Source organism: Zonotrichia leucophrys, chromosome 4 (assembly GCF_028769735.1).
Source record: "Zonotrichia leucophrys gambelii isolate GWCS_2022_RI chromosome 4, RI_Zleu_2.0, whole genome shotgun sequence".
Lineage (NCBI taxonomy): Eukaryota > Metazoa > Chordata > Aves > Passeriformes > Passerellidae > Zonotrichia > Zonotrichia leucophrys.
In genome coordinates, this window is record NC_088173.1 from 39,588,163 (window position 1) to 39,602,839 (window position 14,677).

The window sequence follows — 14,677 nt, forward strand, 5'->3', positions numbered from 1 at the left end:
ATATTGAATATTAATTTTAGAAATAATCAACTTTAATTACATTTTGTACACTGAACACATATTCTGTTTCGATATCAAGAATTCCTTTATTGAATTGTGTTTGTGAACATGAAAAAGAAATAGATATTTTGATTAAAGCCAGGAATGTAACATGTTGATCTAACATTGTCCATAGAAAAGTAAAAATATGAACTAGTAAGAAACTACAATAACAAAGGATATTTTTAAAAAAGATTTCAGTACTCTGGAAATTGTATAAAATTATTAGAATTGGTGCAGAAATCAGTTTTGAAATAAAACTTTTGTCCTTGCACTCTAGAAATTGATATTTTGTAACTTCTATTGTGATTAAACTTTTAATAACTCCAATTAGCTTCTGTAATCCCTTCAAATAGGGAATAAAAGCCCTAGAACTTTTCATTTTATTGAATGTGGTTTTTGCTGTTAAAAAATGGATTACAATTAGTGTGCAATTAGTGGTTAGTGGTTATAATTAGTGGCTGAACTATTGTAGTAGTGTTTTAGGATGCTTGTTTTCACCTTGCAATTTCTGAAATTCTTATATCTACAGTAAAATGGTAATTTGACATAAAAGACCTCATTGCTTTGGTTTCAGAAAATGGCAGAAAGCAGGGTATGATCACTGTCTTCATTATCCTAAGAGGAAAAAAATGTTGAAAATTATTCTGAGTAAGAGCACAACTGTGAACCACAAAGACTGTTGCCATTTTTTGTGTTTTTTGTCTCTAATAAATATATATGATTTTTGGTTTTGTGCAGATTGCTGGGTTTAACCTGAATTGGGCTTGCCTTACATTGAAACAAAGCTAAGTCAAGGAAGGACCATGGTGATCAGCTCCTCTTGCACTATCCCATTAACTGCTACTGTATAAAATATTCTTTGATCAGCATATATGATAGCCAGTTGTCATGGAAATGCAAGGAGTACCTTAGGGATAAAATGTGTAAGGGGAGAGCAGTACATGTGCCACAGCTAGATTATGTTTTATAGTATTCAATGAACATTAGTGGAAGTGTCTGTGTTTGTATCTTTTATTTAACAATGGCAAATCAAATTGGAATTTTAGGGGAATTGCCCAAATAGAAATGTATGTTGTTCTTATCATGAGAAATACTCTTCTCCACAACATATTAATGTAGTAGTGAAGCCTATCCCACTAGTGGAATTCCAAAGAATTTGGAATAACCTTGCATGTTCTAGCTTCCCTTGCATTACACAGTGACTTTTGGTGCTCTGGTTTGTCTTTGTGTATTCCAAGGATATAGATGCATGTTCTGGATGCTTGGTGTTATGAGAGTGATAGGGGTTTTTTCTTGAAACAAAACCATGGCACTGCTTTCTTATAAGAAATCTCACTGATTTCTTATCTCACTGATTTCTTATAAGTTTATCTTCACTTCTATTACTAAACCTCCAGTTTTTTCTCCCCTCTTTTTCACCCCGTTCTGTCCTTGCTGTTTGCTTCCCACTGATTTTTAGAGGAAATTTTAATTACCCCAGTGAAACAAAGCAGACAGAGATGACCTGATGTCTGGGTCTTTTCCTCAAGTAATTCCTGGCAAACATACTGAAATTCATTAATTAGTTCTGCTTGAGACCAGAATGAACAGATCAGTATTCTCTTGTAGCAGCAGAATCTAATCTGCATTTCCATGTACAGCTATACATCTAGTCATAAACTTGTGGAATAGGCCAAGGTGAATCCTCCCAGCCATGGGTTTTCTCAGTATCTAAAATCAGTTCTCGTAAGAGCTCAGGATCTAGAGTCTAACACTGTTGTTGCAGATTAAGGGGAATCTGGCAAAATTGCTTGGGTTGCTGCCATGTGGATCTGCTGGTAGAATACAGTACGATAATATGTTGAATTTGGCTCATTACTCTGAAGAAATGCTGCCATAGACACTGTGGGACACAGATTTAGGAATTGGAATGGCTCTGTGTAGGGATGATCTTGGGCTCACTGCTCTAGACAGAACTGTTATTAGTGCTGTATGCCCAAGATGGTTTGTGGTTTGTTTAGGCTTGTAAAGCATCCATTTTATACTCCTACATAGAGAGAGAAATAGGTCAGACTTACCAGAGTTTTAAATTGATCCACCAGAGTTTCATCTTTTCTGTTGTAACGTTTACGCTGCAGGTTCCGAGATTCATCCTCTGGTTCATTTGGTGTGCACTTTGAAATTTTACTTTCATATAAGATCAGACCTAGAGAAGCATTTACAGTAGTGGACTAACTGGGACTGACTAACAGAGGGATTTGTTGCTGGATTAAAATTTTGAGTGCTACATATATTAGTCTTCTCCCAAGTGTAAATTGTTACATTTAGCTTCAGAGTTTACTCCCAGGTAGGTCAATAGCAGGATACCAGAGCTTTTGAGAACTAAATTGTAGAGAACTGACAGTCTATAAATCTCATGCAGTTTGACCACAGTGTCAAAAAACTGTGAAATCTTTAAACTTTGAGGTTGGCTTAGTATATTTTTATCGCTTCTAGAATGATGTAATTCAATGAGCACACCTCGCTCTTGTCTTTATTACAGGAATTAGTCTAAGCTGTGGTGACTTCTGCAGTCCAGATGAGTGATAGTGGTAGATCTGACCTTCAGGGGGTGTGGTTTTTTGAGCAGCAAAGCAATCATCTCTTAAATAGCACATTCCAATCTGTTCTTCCTCGGGAGAGTTTCCCTCCAACTAGATATGTGTGATTGCCTTGCCATGCAACTGATAGCAGCTGCTTGTAGGGCAGGACAGTACTCGTAAACTTGCTCACCTGTGGTCCCAGGACATGCTTTTGTGCAAGTCAGCCAGCACACAGCGCTGCTGGGGCCATTTCAGGTGTTCATATCGTGTGTGTGTGTGTGTGTGTGAGGTGTTGAATTCAGTCCTCTGTGTGCATGCATTGGGCTTCTGACAACAGGTCACTCACAGCTGGCACCTTTTATTAGCCATGAAACATTTATCTTCAGTGATGTTTAAATAGTTAAAAGATTAGAAGCAAATTTGAATAAAACCAAAACCAGCATTTCTCCCCACAGCTTAAATAAAGCAGCTCTCCATTCCCTCAGTTCTCAGGCAGACCTAGCAGTGCTTCTGTCAGTGCAGCAGACAAATATCCAAACCATGATGAAACACATTTGTCTATTTAAGAGAAAATAAAGCAAGAAAGATGAGTGCTGTATGTGCACTTCTGAAGGTGGAGGTTGATGTTCTGCTTGCTTTTCAGATGCTCTCCTTTGCGAAACTGTAGTATGATCTGAGTCTTTGGCCTACAACAGAAAGACGTTGCTTGCTGCTGAAAAATGTCTAGTTAGGGCTGGGCTGGATTTTGTTTTCCTAATAAAAAGGCGTAAAACGATACCAAAGTAGGGATGAACACAACTATGAACTGCTTCAAAGAGCAAAAAGTCTTTTTGTCTTTTGCCTTTGCGACTCCTAATTTCTCATGATAATAGTTTTAAAAGAGTATATTACAATATTTGTGAGAGACTAGTAAAAAACACTGAAGAAATTCTCAGCCACCTCTACAAGCCACCTAGAAGCACACAGGAACGCTCATCTCCTATGAAGTACTCCTGGGAAATACTTGTTCTTCTCACCACCACTGATTTCAGCAGAGATCTGTGGATATGGCTGTAGAAATAAACACAGCTGTGGAATGTGGCATAGCAAACAACATGCTGAAACCTCTTGGCAGAGAGTTGTTTGCCAGGGAGCCCAAATGCAATGCTTAGTCCATGGAAAAGATGGCATTTCAAGTTTTGGTACCTTTGAATGTTTCAGAAGCAAATATTTATCCCTAAACCTGCTCAATCTAGCCCTGTATTTACACATAAGGGGGCAGTGTGGTACTGTTAGCCAAGTGCCATGGAGGTGCACATCAGATTTCACTATTATGTATTGCATCATGTTTTAAGAAATGGCTTTAGAACTCTGAGCACAACTAGAGCCTTGTCACTGCCTGAGAGTGCTGCTGTGTCTGTGCTGGGGAGAACCAGGTTGGACAGCTTCTTCTCTTCTTTGTAAACATTTTGTTTTTAGAGAGGCGCTGTCTTGGCTCTCTCTCGTAGTCCCTTGTTCGTAGGCATGTGAAGGACGGGGAGACAGTTTTCCTAATGCTGTGAGGGGGAACTTACAATTAGAACATTTTTACCTCCCCCATGGCAACATTCACTTACTGGAAAGGAAAGTAATGTTTCCACTGAAGCTTTCCTGTGCACATCATATGTGCACTGCTTCCCAGTTTTGGGAATATGATAATTTCTTCACTGTTTTCATGGAATATGTCCTTTCTTGATTATTTTGTACCAGCACAGCCTTTTACCTGCCAATACAAAAGTGATGATTACATGTCTGTAAGTCAATGCATCCCTAGGATCTTGGGTCATCTTCTTCCCACATGTTAATATTCAGGGTTAACAGGCCAGGATATGATGGCATTTAGGGTCTCTGGTACTTTTAACATGGTGTTTTGAGTGCCTTACTACAGGATGCTTATGGCATTATTTCTCACCCTGTCTGGCTTTTAGTGTCACACTGCACCTGGCACATGCTGGTATTATCCAGAAATGTGTTATCTGTGTTGTCCCTTTATAGTTTCTGCATGAATTTCTACTTTATAGAAAGCTTCCCCTTAAATATTGATTACAGCTCTCCTCCGCCACTTGTCCTTGTAGTAAATATTATAAAGTTGCAGAGCACAGAACATCATACACTGTTTCATTACATCTTGTTATATCACTGTGTTGCATTGCTGTGAGGTGCTGTACAGACACAGGAGTTTTCTGACACAGCTCCTGTTTGTGTTTTTCTTTATCTGCTGCTTTGTCTTTGCTGAAATACATATGAAGCCAATTTGTCCATGCCATGATTGCTTGTAGAAAGCTGCTGGTAAATTGCATGCCAGCACACTGATAATTTATAGTAGTTAGTCAGCACTGTTGGACTGTCCCCTTCATGTGGCAGTTAAAGTGCTATCAGGTACAGTGAATCTGTTGTTGGTTAATTCAGAGAGAAATGACGTGGCGTTTTGTGTGGAGTGGGGATATGCTGATGGTTGTGACTCAAAAGATAAAAGGATGACAGCAAATGCAATCCTTTTTATATGCATCTTTGTGAATGTCAGTATTTAATGTAAAATTATCTCAATATGGAATAGTTAACAGAATAAATTATCACGTGGTTTGTTACTATGGTATTTCTCATTAAAAACCCCTGCCCACAAAGTTTTCCCCTTGCTTTCTTCAGGAATGTGGTGTTTCTTTAATTAAAATGGCTGATATAATGCTATTGCAAGCTTTGAAAATTAAAATGGGTACTCTGGAAACATTACAGGTTCTAGCTAAAGCTATAAAGCATTTTGGTTACTGGTTCCTAAGTTAGTATCTTTCATTTTCTCCTTCCCCTCCATCCTAGCTGGTAAGTGTGGCTACAAATGTTTTAAGTTTGAATTAACTGATTGGCAGCTTGGTTAATGGGTAGACAGTGCTATTGGTTATTTCCATATTATATTTATCTATCTATTTATTTATTTATTTTTAAAGCACTCATTAAAAACCCACGGCATACTCCCAAACTTGAAGGAATGGATTTTTTGGCTCCTGTCTGCTTTGAATGAAATCCAAAACAAATGTTGTTTGATAATGGTTTTCAGTTGCATTGCACAGGTTGCTCGTCATGATAAATAATTAACACCCTTTGTGTTCTTGATTGCAGATTTTCAAAACCCTGCCTGATGCTACTTTCCCTGAGCCAATCTCTATGTCAGTATCTCCTCCAAATGCCCCACCAAGGCAGTCAAGAAGACAAGGACAGCGTATTAAGAGGCCTCTGGCTGTTTACAATCTCTGCCTGGAGTTGGATGATGGTAAGATGTTAGTAGTAATTTCAGTCCTGCATCAGATGGGCTGTGTATCCTATCTCCAGGAGGTGTTTTCATTTCATGTTTCATTTGTATACATGTGTGGATGCACATGCACGCTGCTTTAATTGCTTTGGAACATGCAAAGAAGCAAGGAGAGCTGCAGAGAGAGGACAGCAGGGAGTACTGTCCTGTGACTTATGGTTAAAAGTAGGACGGACTGTTTTAAATATGCTTTTCTTCTCTAAAAAAGAAGCAGCTCCTGTTTCTTTGGGGAAATCTCTTTGACCTCTACTGAAGATTACACAGCCATAAGATAAATGGAGAGAGAACTAAAATTAAAGCAAATCTTTTATGAGAAGAGCTAATGCACTTTACAGTTAAATTCATCTGGATTAAAGGCTCAGGTCACCACTGCACTGGAGAATACCACTACTTCACTTGTATCTTTAATACCTTGCTGTAACTAGCAGTAAATACTTGTCAACTTGCCTTACCACTGAAAAGCAATGGAAAAAAAAAGAAGAGTCTTCCTTTTGCATGGAGTCTGCAGTAGCAACGTACAGTGAGGCAAAGGGTTTATAATAACATCTTATGTATTCTGACTGTTGGCCAGAACCAAAATCATTTTCCTGAAATTTCATTGCTTGGGGGTATGTACAGTACTGAGGAGGCAAGTCAGGGCTCATTTTGTGTTACAGTTTTCCTCCACCCTATTCCTTTTCTCTCTCCTAATGTTTTTTGCCAATTGTCTTTTCACATGAAGAGCCATGGGATCAGGGCACAAAGTCCAGTTACAACAAGTGAAAATAAACAGAAAGGTTTTGGAATCATGCAGTAGTAAGAGATTCACTGGTGAACTGTCACGAAATTAGTGGTTAACAGTGGTTGGTTTCATAAGACAAGAACACAAATACCTATGACAGCTGTTAAGTGCAGCTTTTAGAAATAAACTCAGGACTGTTTATAGTTTCAAAGCCAGTTTTGCAAAGAGTCAGCAAGAAATTCAGCATTCCTGCTATCAGATTTGATTCACCAGAGAGATACAAAGTCTGTGTCTGTCTTTTCTTGCATCAAATGTGAAACTAAATGCCTTGACTAGAAGATGTTTAGGGGTGTCTGCTTAAAAAGCTTAAGATGTGTTAATTTGAATAATATGCTCCCAAAAGCTAAGAAAGCTCTTGAGCTACATCTGCAATAATAAATTTATTTTCATCTGCAAAACAAAGGCAAACTGAAGCCACTCACAGAGCTGCTCACATCTTATTTTGAATGTGAATCCTAGCAGGACCCAAGATGTACCACAGCTTCTCAAACTCCATGGAGCAAGGTGCACACTGAGGACTTGACTTTGACCCAAACACTGCAGACAAAAAGCACTTGGTGGGTTGTTTTTATTCTGAGAGCCAAAAATACAGTGTTACTGTTGAAAACTGTTATAAAGATTCTATTTTGCCAAAATGCAGTCCATATTCTTGTCTAATTTGGGCATCTTGGCTAAGATCTGGGATGTTAAAGGCTGTAATAGTTCTATTTCATGCAGAACCTTGGTGCTTGTCTGGGATTTGTAGTGGGCTGAACTGCAGAATAGCCTAGTACATCATGGTACGTATTAAAACCATAGTGAACTGCTGCAGGTGAAATTTCGGTGGGATCTGGCAATAACATTTCCCCTTGTAACTGCTGAAAAAATACCCTCTGTGGTCTGTAAAGCCTCTACCAAGGGTAGCAGGATCCTCAGGCTGTAGGTAGCTGCTGGCCACATGCTGATGGCTCTTTTCCTTGTTGAGCAGCCCGCTGTGTCAGGACAGTGGGCAGTGGTTGGGACAATGGCTCTTGGGCATGCACATGCAGTGCCTGGAGCCCAGCTGTGTCACTGCACGCTCTGAGCCACTGCCCCAGTGGCTGCAGGCTCTGTGCATCAGCCAGGCTCATGAATTATCTAGTCCTTGAGTAGAGCTCAGTGCCTCCAAACACACTCTGTGGCCTTCAGTTGCTTTCTTCTTTGCAGAGGGGGTGAAGGCATAGAAGTGAGCCTGGGCTTCATTCCATATTTACCTAGTTTCTTGGCTAACAAATGCATGTTTTATAACTGCTCTTTGGAAGATTTTATCCTGTGTGTGTTTTTAACAGGAAATTAAACATTAAACCCCTTCCCTCCCCCCCGCCCCCCCTCATTCACAATGGCATGAGTTAAGCACCAGGCACAAGCCAGTGTTTTGTATTTCCTGGATATGGCAAAATTATCATAATCTTGTTTTAAACAAGCAGCTGATACATATTTATATGTAAATATATTTGTAGACAAATATATCTCTAAAGTTATGGTAATTGTATATAAATATTCTCTATGCCTTGAAACTAGAACTATGTCGGAGACAAAATCTCTCTGTGCTGGAAAACTTCTCGAGTGTATTTCTTTTAGGATTGTTATGCAAACCAGGAAATTGTTAGAAAAGCGGAAACAAGTCTTTAGCTATCAGCTGCTCCAGGGAGTTAACAGGCTTCAGAATCCACTGCTTGAATTGGAAATGCAGGGTTCAGGCCAGGTTTCTTTTTAAAAGCACGTTAGCATTCGAGAAGCTTCTTGACTGCACAGAAAATGTATGCAGCAACCACCCAGAAAGGGCTGTAAGATATATAAATATTGATAGATATAATAGCTGAAGAACACACACTGCGTTTGATAAAAATCTTTATTTTGCCTTCGAGTAATTAGCTGTACTGAATTCTGATAGTGCATAGATTTTCCTTCCTTGTACATGGCAATTAGATGATTAAACCTATTTGCAAACAATTCAAGGATTGTATTTACTACCATGAGGATCTTTGTTTCCTGAAAGACCAACTTGTATCACAGATGATGCTGTCTGTTTTTCTTTCAACTTCTTTCTTCTTTGCTCTGTGGTAAGCCAAGTACTAAATTTTCACTGAAGTTTTTTGACATCCTAGTTTCTTAAGTAGAACTGTACCTAATGGGGAACTCGGAGCTACTTTCATATGTGGCCTAGACCCAAAGTTCTTATTTCAGCAAAATGCAGATTTGTCTGAGATTTACATTAAGACCATTTCCCGTGTTTTTTGGCCTTCTATTCTAAACGAAGATTTGGGATTTGTTTTTTAGTGGTGGGTTGGTTTTGATTTTGGTTTGCTTGTTTGATTTGGTTTGGTTTTGGGTTTTTAATGGTTTTAAATTTTGGGTTTTTTTCTTTTTTTTTATTTGGGTTTGGTTTTTTTTAATCTATAGAGATTGCTTTCTTCTTTCCCCCTCACTATCTGAATGAACTTTACAGTGAATAGCAGTGAAAAAACTCCTGTGACTTACAGTCTCAGCTATGTATAAATGACTTTTCATTGCCTCTCTGTCTCTCTATGCAGACAGGGAAAGACTGTTAGCTAGAACTGGAAGTTGTTTATCCCATTCTAAACATGTCATAGGATCTTTATTTTCCATTTGGGCAGTCAGCATCTATCAGAGGAGATTGCTGTTTACATTTCTCCTAGAGGGCAATGCAGATTTAAAATTTTGTTCCCTTGCAATTTTATTTAAATTTTAATGTACCTTTCTTGTCTCGTAGCAAATGCAACAGGTTTGGGATTTCTTTTGTTTGTTTGATGCATTCTTTTTCTTGTATTTTCAGTGCCAGAGACTTAGAGATTATTAAACCACTTTTGCAGGGCTGTTAGAGCAATATGGGAAGAAAAGTCCTGTGTAAGGTAGGCTGTGTAATGCAGCCCATCCAGATTGAGCAGAGAATCAGCACAAGTTGCATAAGTCACACCTGGAGTCAAGAAATGGGTCATGTGTAGCACTTTGTCCAATGACAGAACAACTTGTTTTCTAAACCAGAATATACATCTTAAACCACAGGGCCTGCTGATGCCTTATTCTCTTCTAAAACTCTCTAGGTGCCAAAATTTCTCCTTGGCGCATACATGGACATAGCACATTAGTGTTGAAGGAGGGCTGCGTTGTTCTTTTTTTAGGGCATTTGTGTCCTATCCCCTCACTCTGCAATCATATAGAGTGTTTTTGATAGCCTGCTGCTGCTGCTGTAAATTAAATACTATATTTATAGTGATGTAGAAAACAGATTCTTCTGCAGAATTTGAAAAGAAATAGAAATTAGAACAGCTACTTAACCCTTCAAAACTTTGTGCTAACTTATACTGCGCTTTGAAGTATTTCAGGACACAGTTATGAATGGTATTTTAGTGTTGAATAGAAGTAGCTGGTCTTGATTTTTTGGTGGGGATTGGAGTGAGACAGTGTCTTAATTTCGGTGATAAATTAATTTCCATGAATTACTGTGTCATTCAATTAAATTACTTTATCAGTGTAAATGTGATGCATGTAATGGCTACTTAGCAATATTCCCTCTCCCTACTCCTCCCCCATCCCTTCCTGCCCCAAACACAAGTAAAAAATCATAAACTTCATTTGGAATTACTGAACAGAAAACCTGGATGTTAGAGGAAGCCTTGGACTTATGAGACTGGTCTTCAGGGCTGAAACAGCCCAGAATTGCAAGGTTGCAGGTGTGAAACCTGGCCTTGAACTCTTTCTATTTCTGACTTTGCTGCTTGGAAGTGTTTCTGTAACCTGGCACGTAGTAGGGGAAATGGAAAGGAAAGCAGCTACATAGGCATATCAAAAAGCCATAAGGCCCTGCAACACTTGCTTACAAAGCTATTGTTAACAGCTGAGCAGAACACAGCTATGCTGTCACAAAATAAATGCACCAATGTTAGTCATGAGGGGAAGATCAGGATGACTGTTGTTTGCCATGTGGAATTTCAGACAGTTTGTATTTCATCTTGCTGCAAGAGTAGCTCCTGCAATTCTATGTGATTCATCACAGCTTTTCCCACCTGATGGCTCCAAGTAGGCTGTGTGCTATACAAACTTAAAAGTATTTTTGAGCTACTGCCAATGAAGGTAAAGCTTTTTCCTATGTAATTGTGGGTCCTGTTTTCCTATCAGAGTTGACTTCTGCTTGGAGAGCTTTGGGTCCACAGAAGGTACTTTTTAAATTTTTTTTTAAGAGATACAGAATAATTTTGGTGCATACTTTGCATGCACAGTATACATTATCTGGTCATTTTATCCCTGTGAGTAATCTTTTTGCTGTGCTGCTAGCAAAAATCAAAATTGTGTCATGATGTAGTAAACATCTCATAACTTTAACATCTCGTTGAATGAGGTGTATCAGATCTTCATGGCTGGTGTGAGAATTGCCTTAGTTTCATTGCCAGTGCTTGTCTGTTTTCAGTGTATGAAATCTAGAGGCTGTAGAAATGTTCAAAGTAAACACATCCACGTGTTCACACACATGCATAGAACAGGAGTCAGGGGGCAGGGACAGGGAACTTGAGTAGACTTAAAACTAGAATCTGAATTGAAAGAAGGAACAGGATCAGTCTTTCCTTGAGGCCAGACATTATTAAAAATCTCTGACCTCCTGTAATAATCCTTCATCTCTTTAATTCTCTACCTTCTGCACACAGACACACAGGGGCAGATAATGCTGTAAGAAGGCCAATTTGGCATGCTAAAAGCCATTAATCCCAGGCATGGAAGTCACTGACATATCTTTACTACATGCCAGCTGTGCCTTGGCCAACCTCTACTGGTAAAAGTAAATTCTTTCACCCAGCACACAAGAGCGTAAGTAGAGCAAGGACTTCAGCTCTTCAGCCACCTTCCTATGGATGAGAACATGCATTGCACTGAATTAGGGGTTTCCTCACATGCTCTTGCTTCTCTTCACTGGTGCAAAGAATAGTAGAGATCTTGCAAGGGAGAGCTGGTGAACTTTTTATAGGGCTGATATGCAAGTTAGAAAATATTCCCCTTCTTGTTTTGCTCCCACTCTATCAGTGTTTTTGATTCAGTCAGAAAAAAAATGTCTTCTTGTTGGCCTGTTAGCTTCTGGAAGTTTTTGTCCTATCTGCTCTTCTTTTACTCTCTAATTTTCTGTTTTCTTCTTTTAAAAGTGGCACTTAGTGCAAGGTGAATCACATTGCTGTCACTTCTTTCCTTCCCAGCTGTTTTTGTGACTTGCTGAACCAACAGGGAGATTGAAGGTGTTCTTAGGGGAGATCAACAAACCTGTCACCTGGATGTTCAATTGAAACAACTGACAAAACTTCCCCTAAGGGCTGCTTATCTTGTTTTCTGTAGTTTTTTTAACGAGCCATAGGTATCCTGCTTGATCCATTCCTCTACTGAAGTCACTCCTATGGCAAAAGGAGAGAGGTGAACAAAATGAGGAAGGAGGCACAGGCAAGTGTCAGCAGCACAGTGAAAATATTTCAGAGTGGCTTTCTTGTGAGAGACCCATCAGATACACAATGTGGTAGCAGTTAGTCCTTGTCAGTGGAGAGGTTGTGGAATTATTGGTGAGAAACTTCCTTTAAGAAGTCATAGGAAGCAACTGTATGTGAAGCAAGCTTAATAGCAAGAGAAAAGGAGACAACAGCATGATGTTATCCCTGTTTGACAGCTCAGGGAAAGAGCTTTTGAACACCTTACATTTTGGGGGTGGAAGCACCCTTACAGACAAATCTTCCAGATTCTTGGTGCCTGAATTGCCAGCCAAACAGAAAAGGAAATGGAATAATATTTTCATGGATTTGGAGTTTTTGATGGTATTTAAGAAGTGCTTCTGACTTAGGGAACTTTTAGGCCTGGTGATTGTACCCCTTCTTGATCTGCTCTGGTTTTTCACAGTTCTCATTCTCATGGATTAAACTAGAGGGAACACCCGTGTATGTTTCAGTACAGACCTGGACCATAGGTTAATGTTACCTGGACTGGTGGAAACCCGAACTCAGTGCTACCAAAAAAACTATGGAAGCAGTGGGACAGTCTGTTTATCTTAGTATTTGTCAGGATTTTCAGGAAGTAGCTTCAGTTCATCATTGCATTTTTCAACCATGAAATTGGTTGGCATCTGGCCAGGCTGGTAAGGCTGGAGATCATGTGTGGTTTCCTGCCAAGCCAGCTCTGGTAAAAATGAGTAATTGTTGAGTTTAGACACTGCTCTTGTTATCATGGTGTACACAAATCAAAAGAGGAACCCCTCTGCAGGCTTGTATCTGATTTCTGTTGTTTCAAAATTTAATTGTGTGAATTAATTAACATCCCAACATTGTATCTGTGACTGTCTTGAACTGTTTTTCCACAGCTTGAGGAATAAATGGGGATTCTTTACCCATTTTAGTTTTAGATTGCTCAGTGAAGGGCTATGTGTTTTTTGGATTTTATTGATGTAAAATAATCTGAGCAGTATTTCTTCTGATTTTGAAAGATGGCCGGCAGTAATGGGGATATTCATTAAAATAATTGCTCAATTTTTACAGGTTAATTGTTTAATGATACCAGGTAAGTGTGTCTCTAGAAAGATGCTTGTTAAAAATTGAACTTTGCATTTTAGAAATGGACAAAAAAATCAAAAAGGAGGAGGCCAGGACAGGATGATGGTCCCCAAACTCCACTTGCCTATAATTAACTTGCAGATGAGCACATTTCTTTCCCTTTCCTAACCCCAACTCAAACACCTTGTGGCCCTTTTGGCTACAATTCTTGAGTTTCATCATCCAGTCTTGAGGCAAATTCTGCCTAGCACAGCTTCCTCCTTTTCCTGATGTATCTGAACCATTATGGAGTTGGGGAAAACAACCTTGCTGCAGGAAAGTTACTTTGGGCCTAACATATGTATGCTGCTACATGCACACATTTGAAAAATATATCAAAGTTGGTCTTTATCTAGGAAAAACTGTAGTCAGCTCAAATAATTGTGTTAATTATTTTGTCTGAGAGAAAAAAAGTAGCTGGAGCAGGGATCAGATTCTTGCTGCATGTGTTCTGTGTGACAGCATGAAACTGATGGGAATGGGGGTTGTCTGCTGTCCATTTGCTCTGCTGGCTTGAGGCTGGATGAGTCTCTATGTCTAAATTTATGTAAGAACTAACTGCATACCAGGGCAGGGCTGTTTTGTATAGGCTTTGCTACACTCTGGGTTATTAATGGGTACTTTTGGATAATGGAATGTGGTAGTACAAATCTGTTTTTCTGAGTTTTTACAGGAATCTGACCTCCAAAATACCCATTATTCAGGAGCACTGAAATAATTCTCTTGTTTAGTTTTAGCATTCACTATGGTCACTTTTTAAACCAAATTATAGGTCACTATTAGCTTGCAATCACACTGTCACCTTGATTTGGAAACTGCTTGTTTAAAAAAGCAGATTCTGTGGTCTGGAGGTAATAAACAATTGACCAGTTTTAGTGGCATGACAAATGAAAGTACACAGCTTCTTAATTTACTGAGAAACCGATGACTTGGCTTCATTACTTCAGAAAACTTTTTTAAAGTTGGAAGAAGTAGAAGAATATCTGAGTGCCCCTGGTGTTTCCCTACCACAGGATGAGTGGTACAGTAAACAGTGAATAAAGAGGGCAGCCCTGCACCTACAAAAGGCTCTTCTTGACTGCAGATTCCTCTGATAACTATCACAGAAAACTTTTTCCAATGGACTTGCTTCTAGCTTTCCAGGAATGGCTGAATTCTTTCCAGACTAGTTGGTACATCACTTCATGGGATCATTTAAAGATTTATTAACTGTGTGAGGAAACTTTGGTTATGCTTTTTGTGTCTATTTTCTGTAGATGCTGAAGATCTAACACGTGGAACTAAATACTTGCTTGATCAAGGATATTTATGATACCAACATTTTTTTCTGTCCCCAATCTGAGATTCCTATTAAAATGAAAATATAGTATATACCCAT

General features: G+C 39.0%; 1 protein-coding gene across 2 annotated transcripts in view; it reads left to right on the plus strand.

Annotated features, from left to right (window-relative positions):
* ARHGAP10 (Rho GTPase activating protein 10) overlaps nt 1-14,677 on the plus strand; it is a 138,609-nt gene that overhangs the window by 97,938 nt on the left and 25,994 nt on the right. For both annotated transcript variants that reach the window (XR_010439900.1, XM_064711238.1), the window contains exon 19: nt 5,736-5,886. Coding sequence is in view for 1 of the 2 variants with exons in the window: in XM_064711238.1 (XP_064567308.1) it covers nt 5,736-5,886 (151 nt within the window). In the remaining variant the exon portion in view is untranslated. The remainder of the gene's footprint in view (nt 1-5,735; nt 5,887-14,677) is intronic.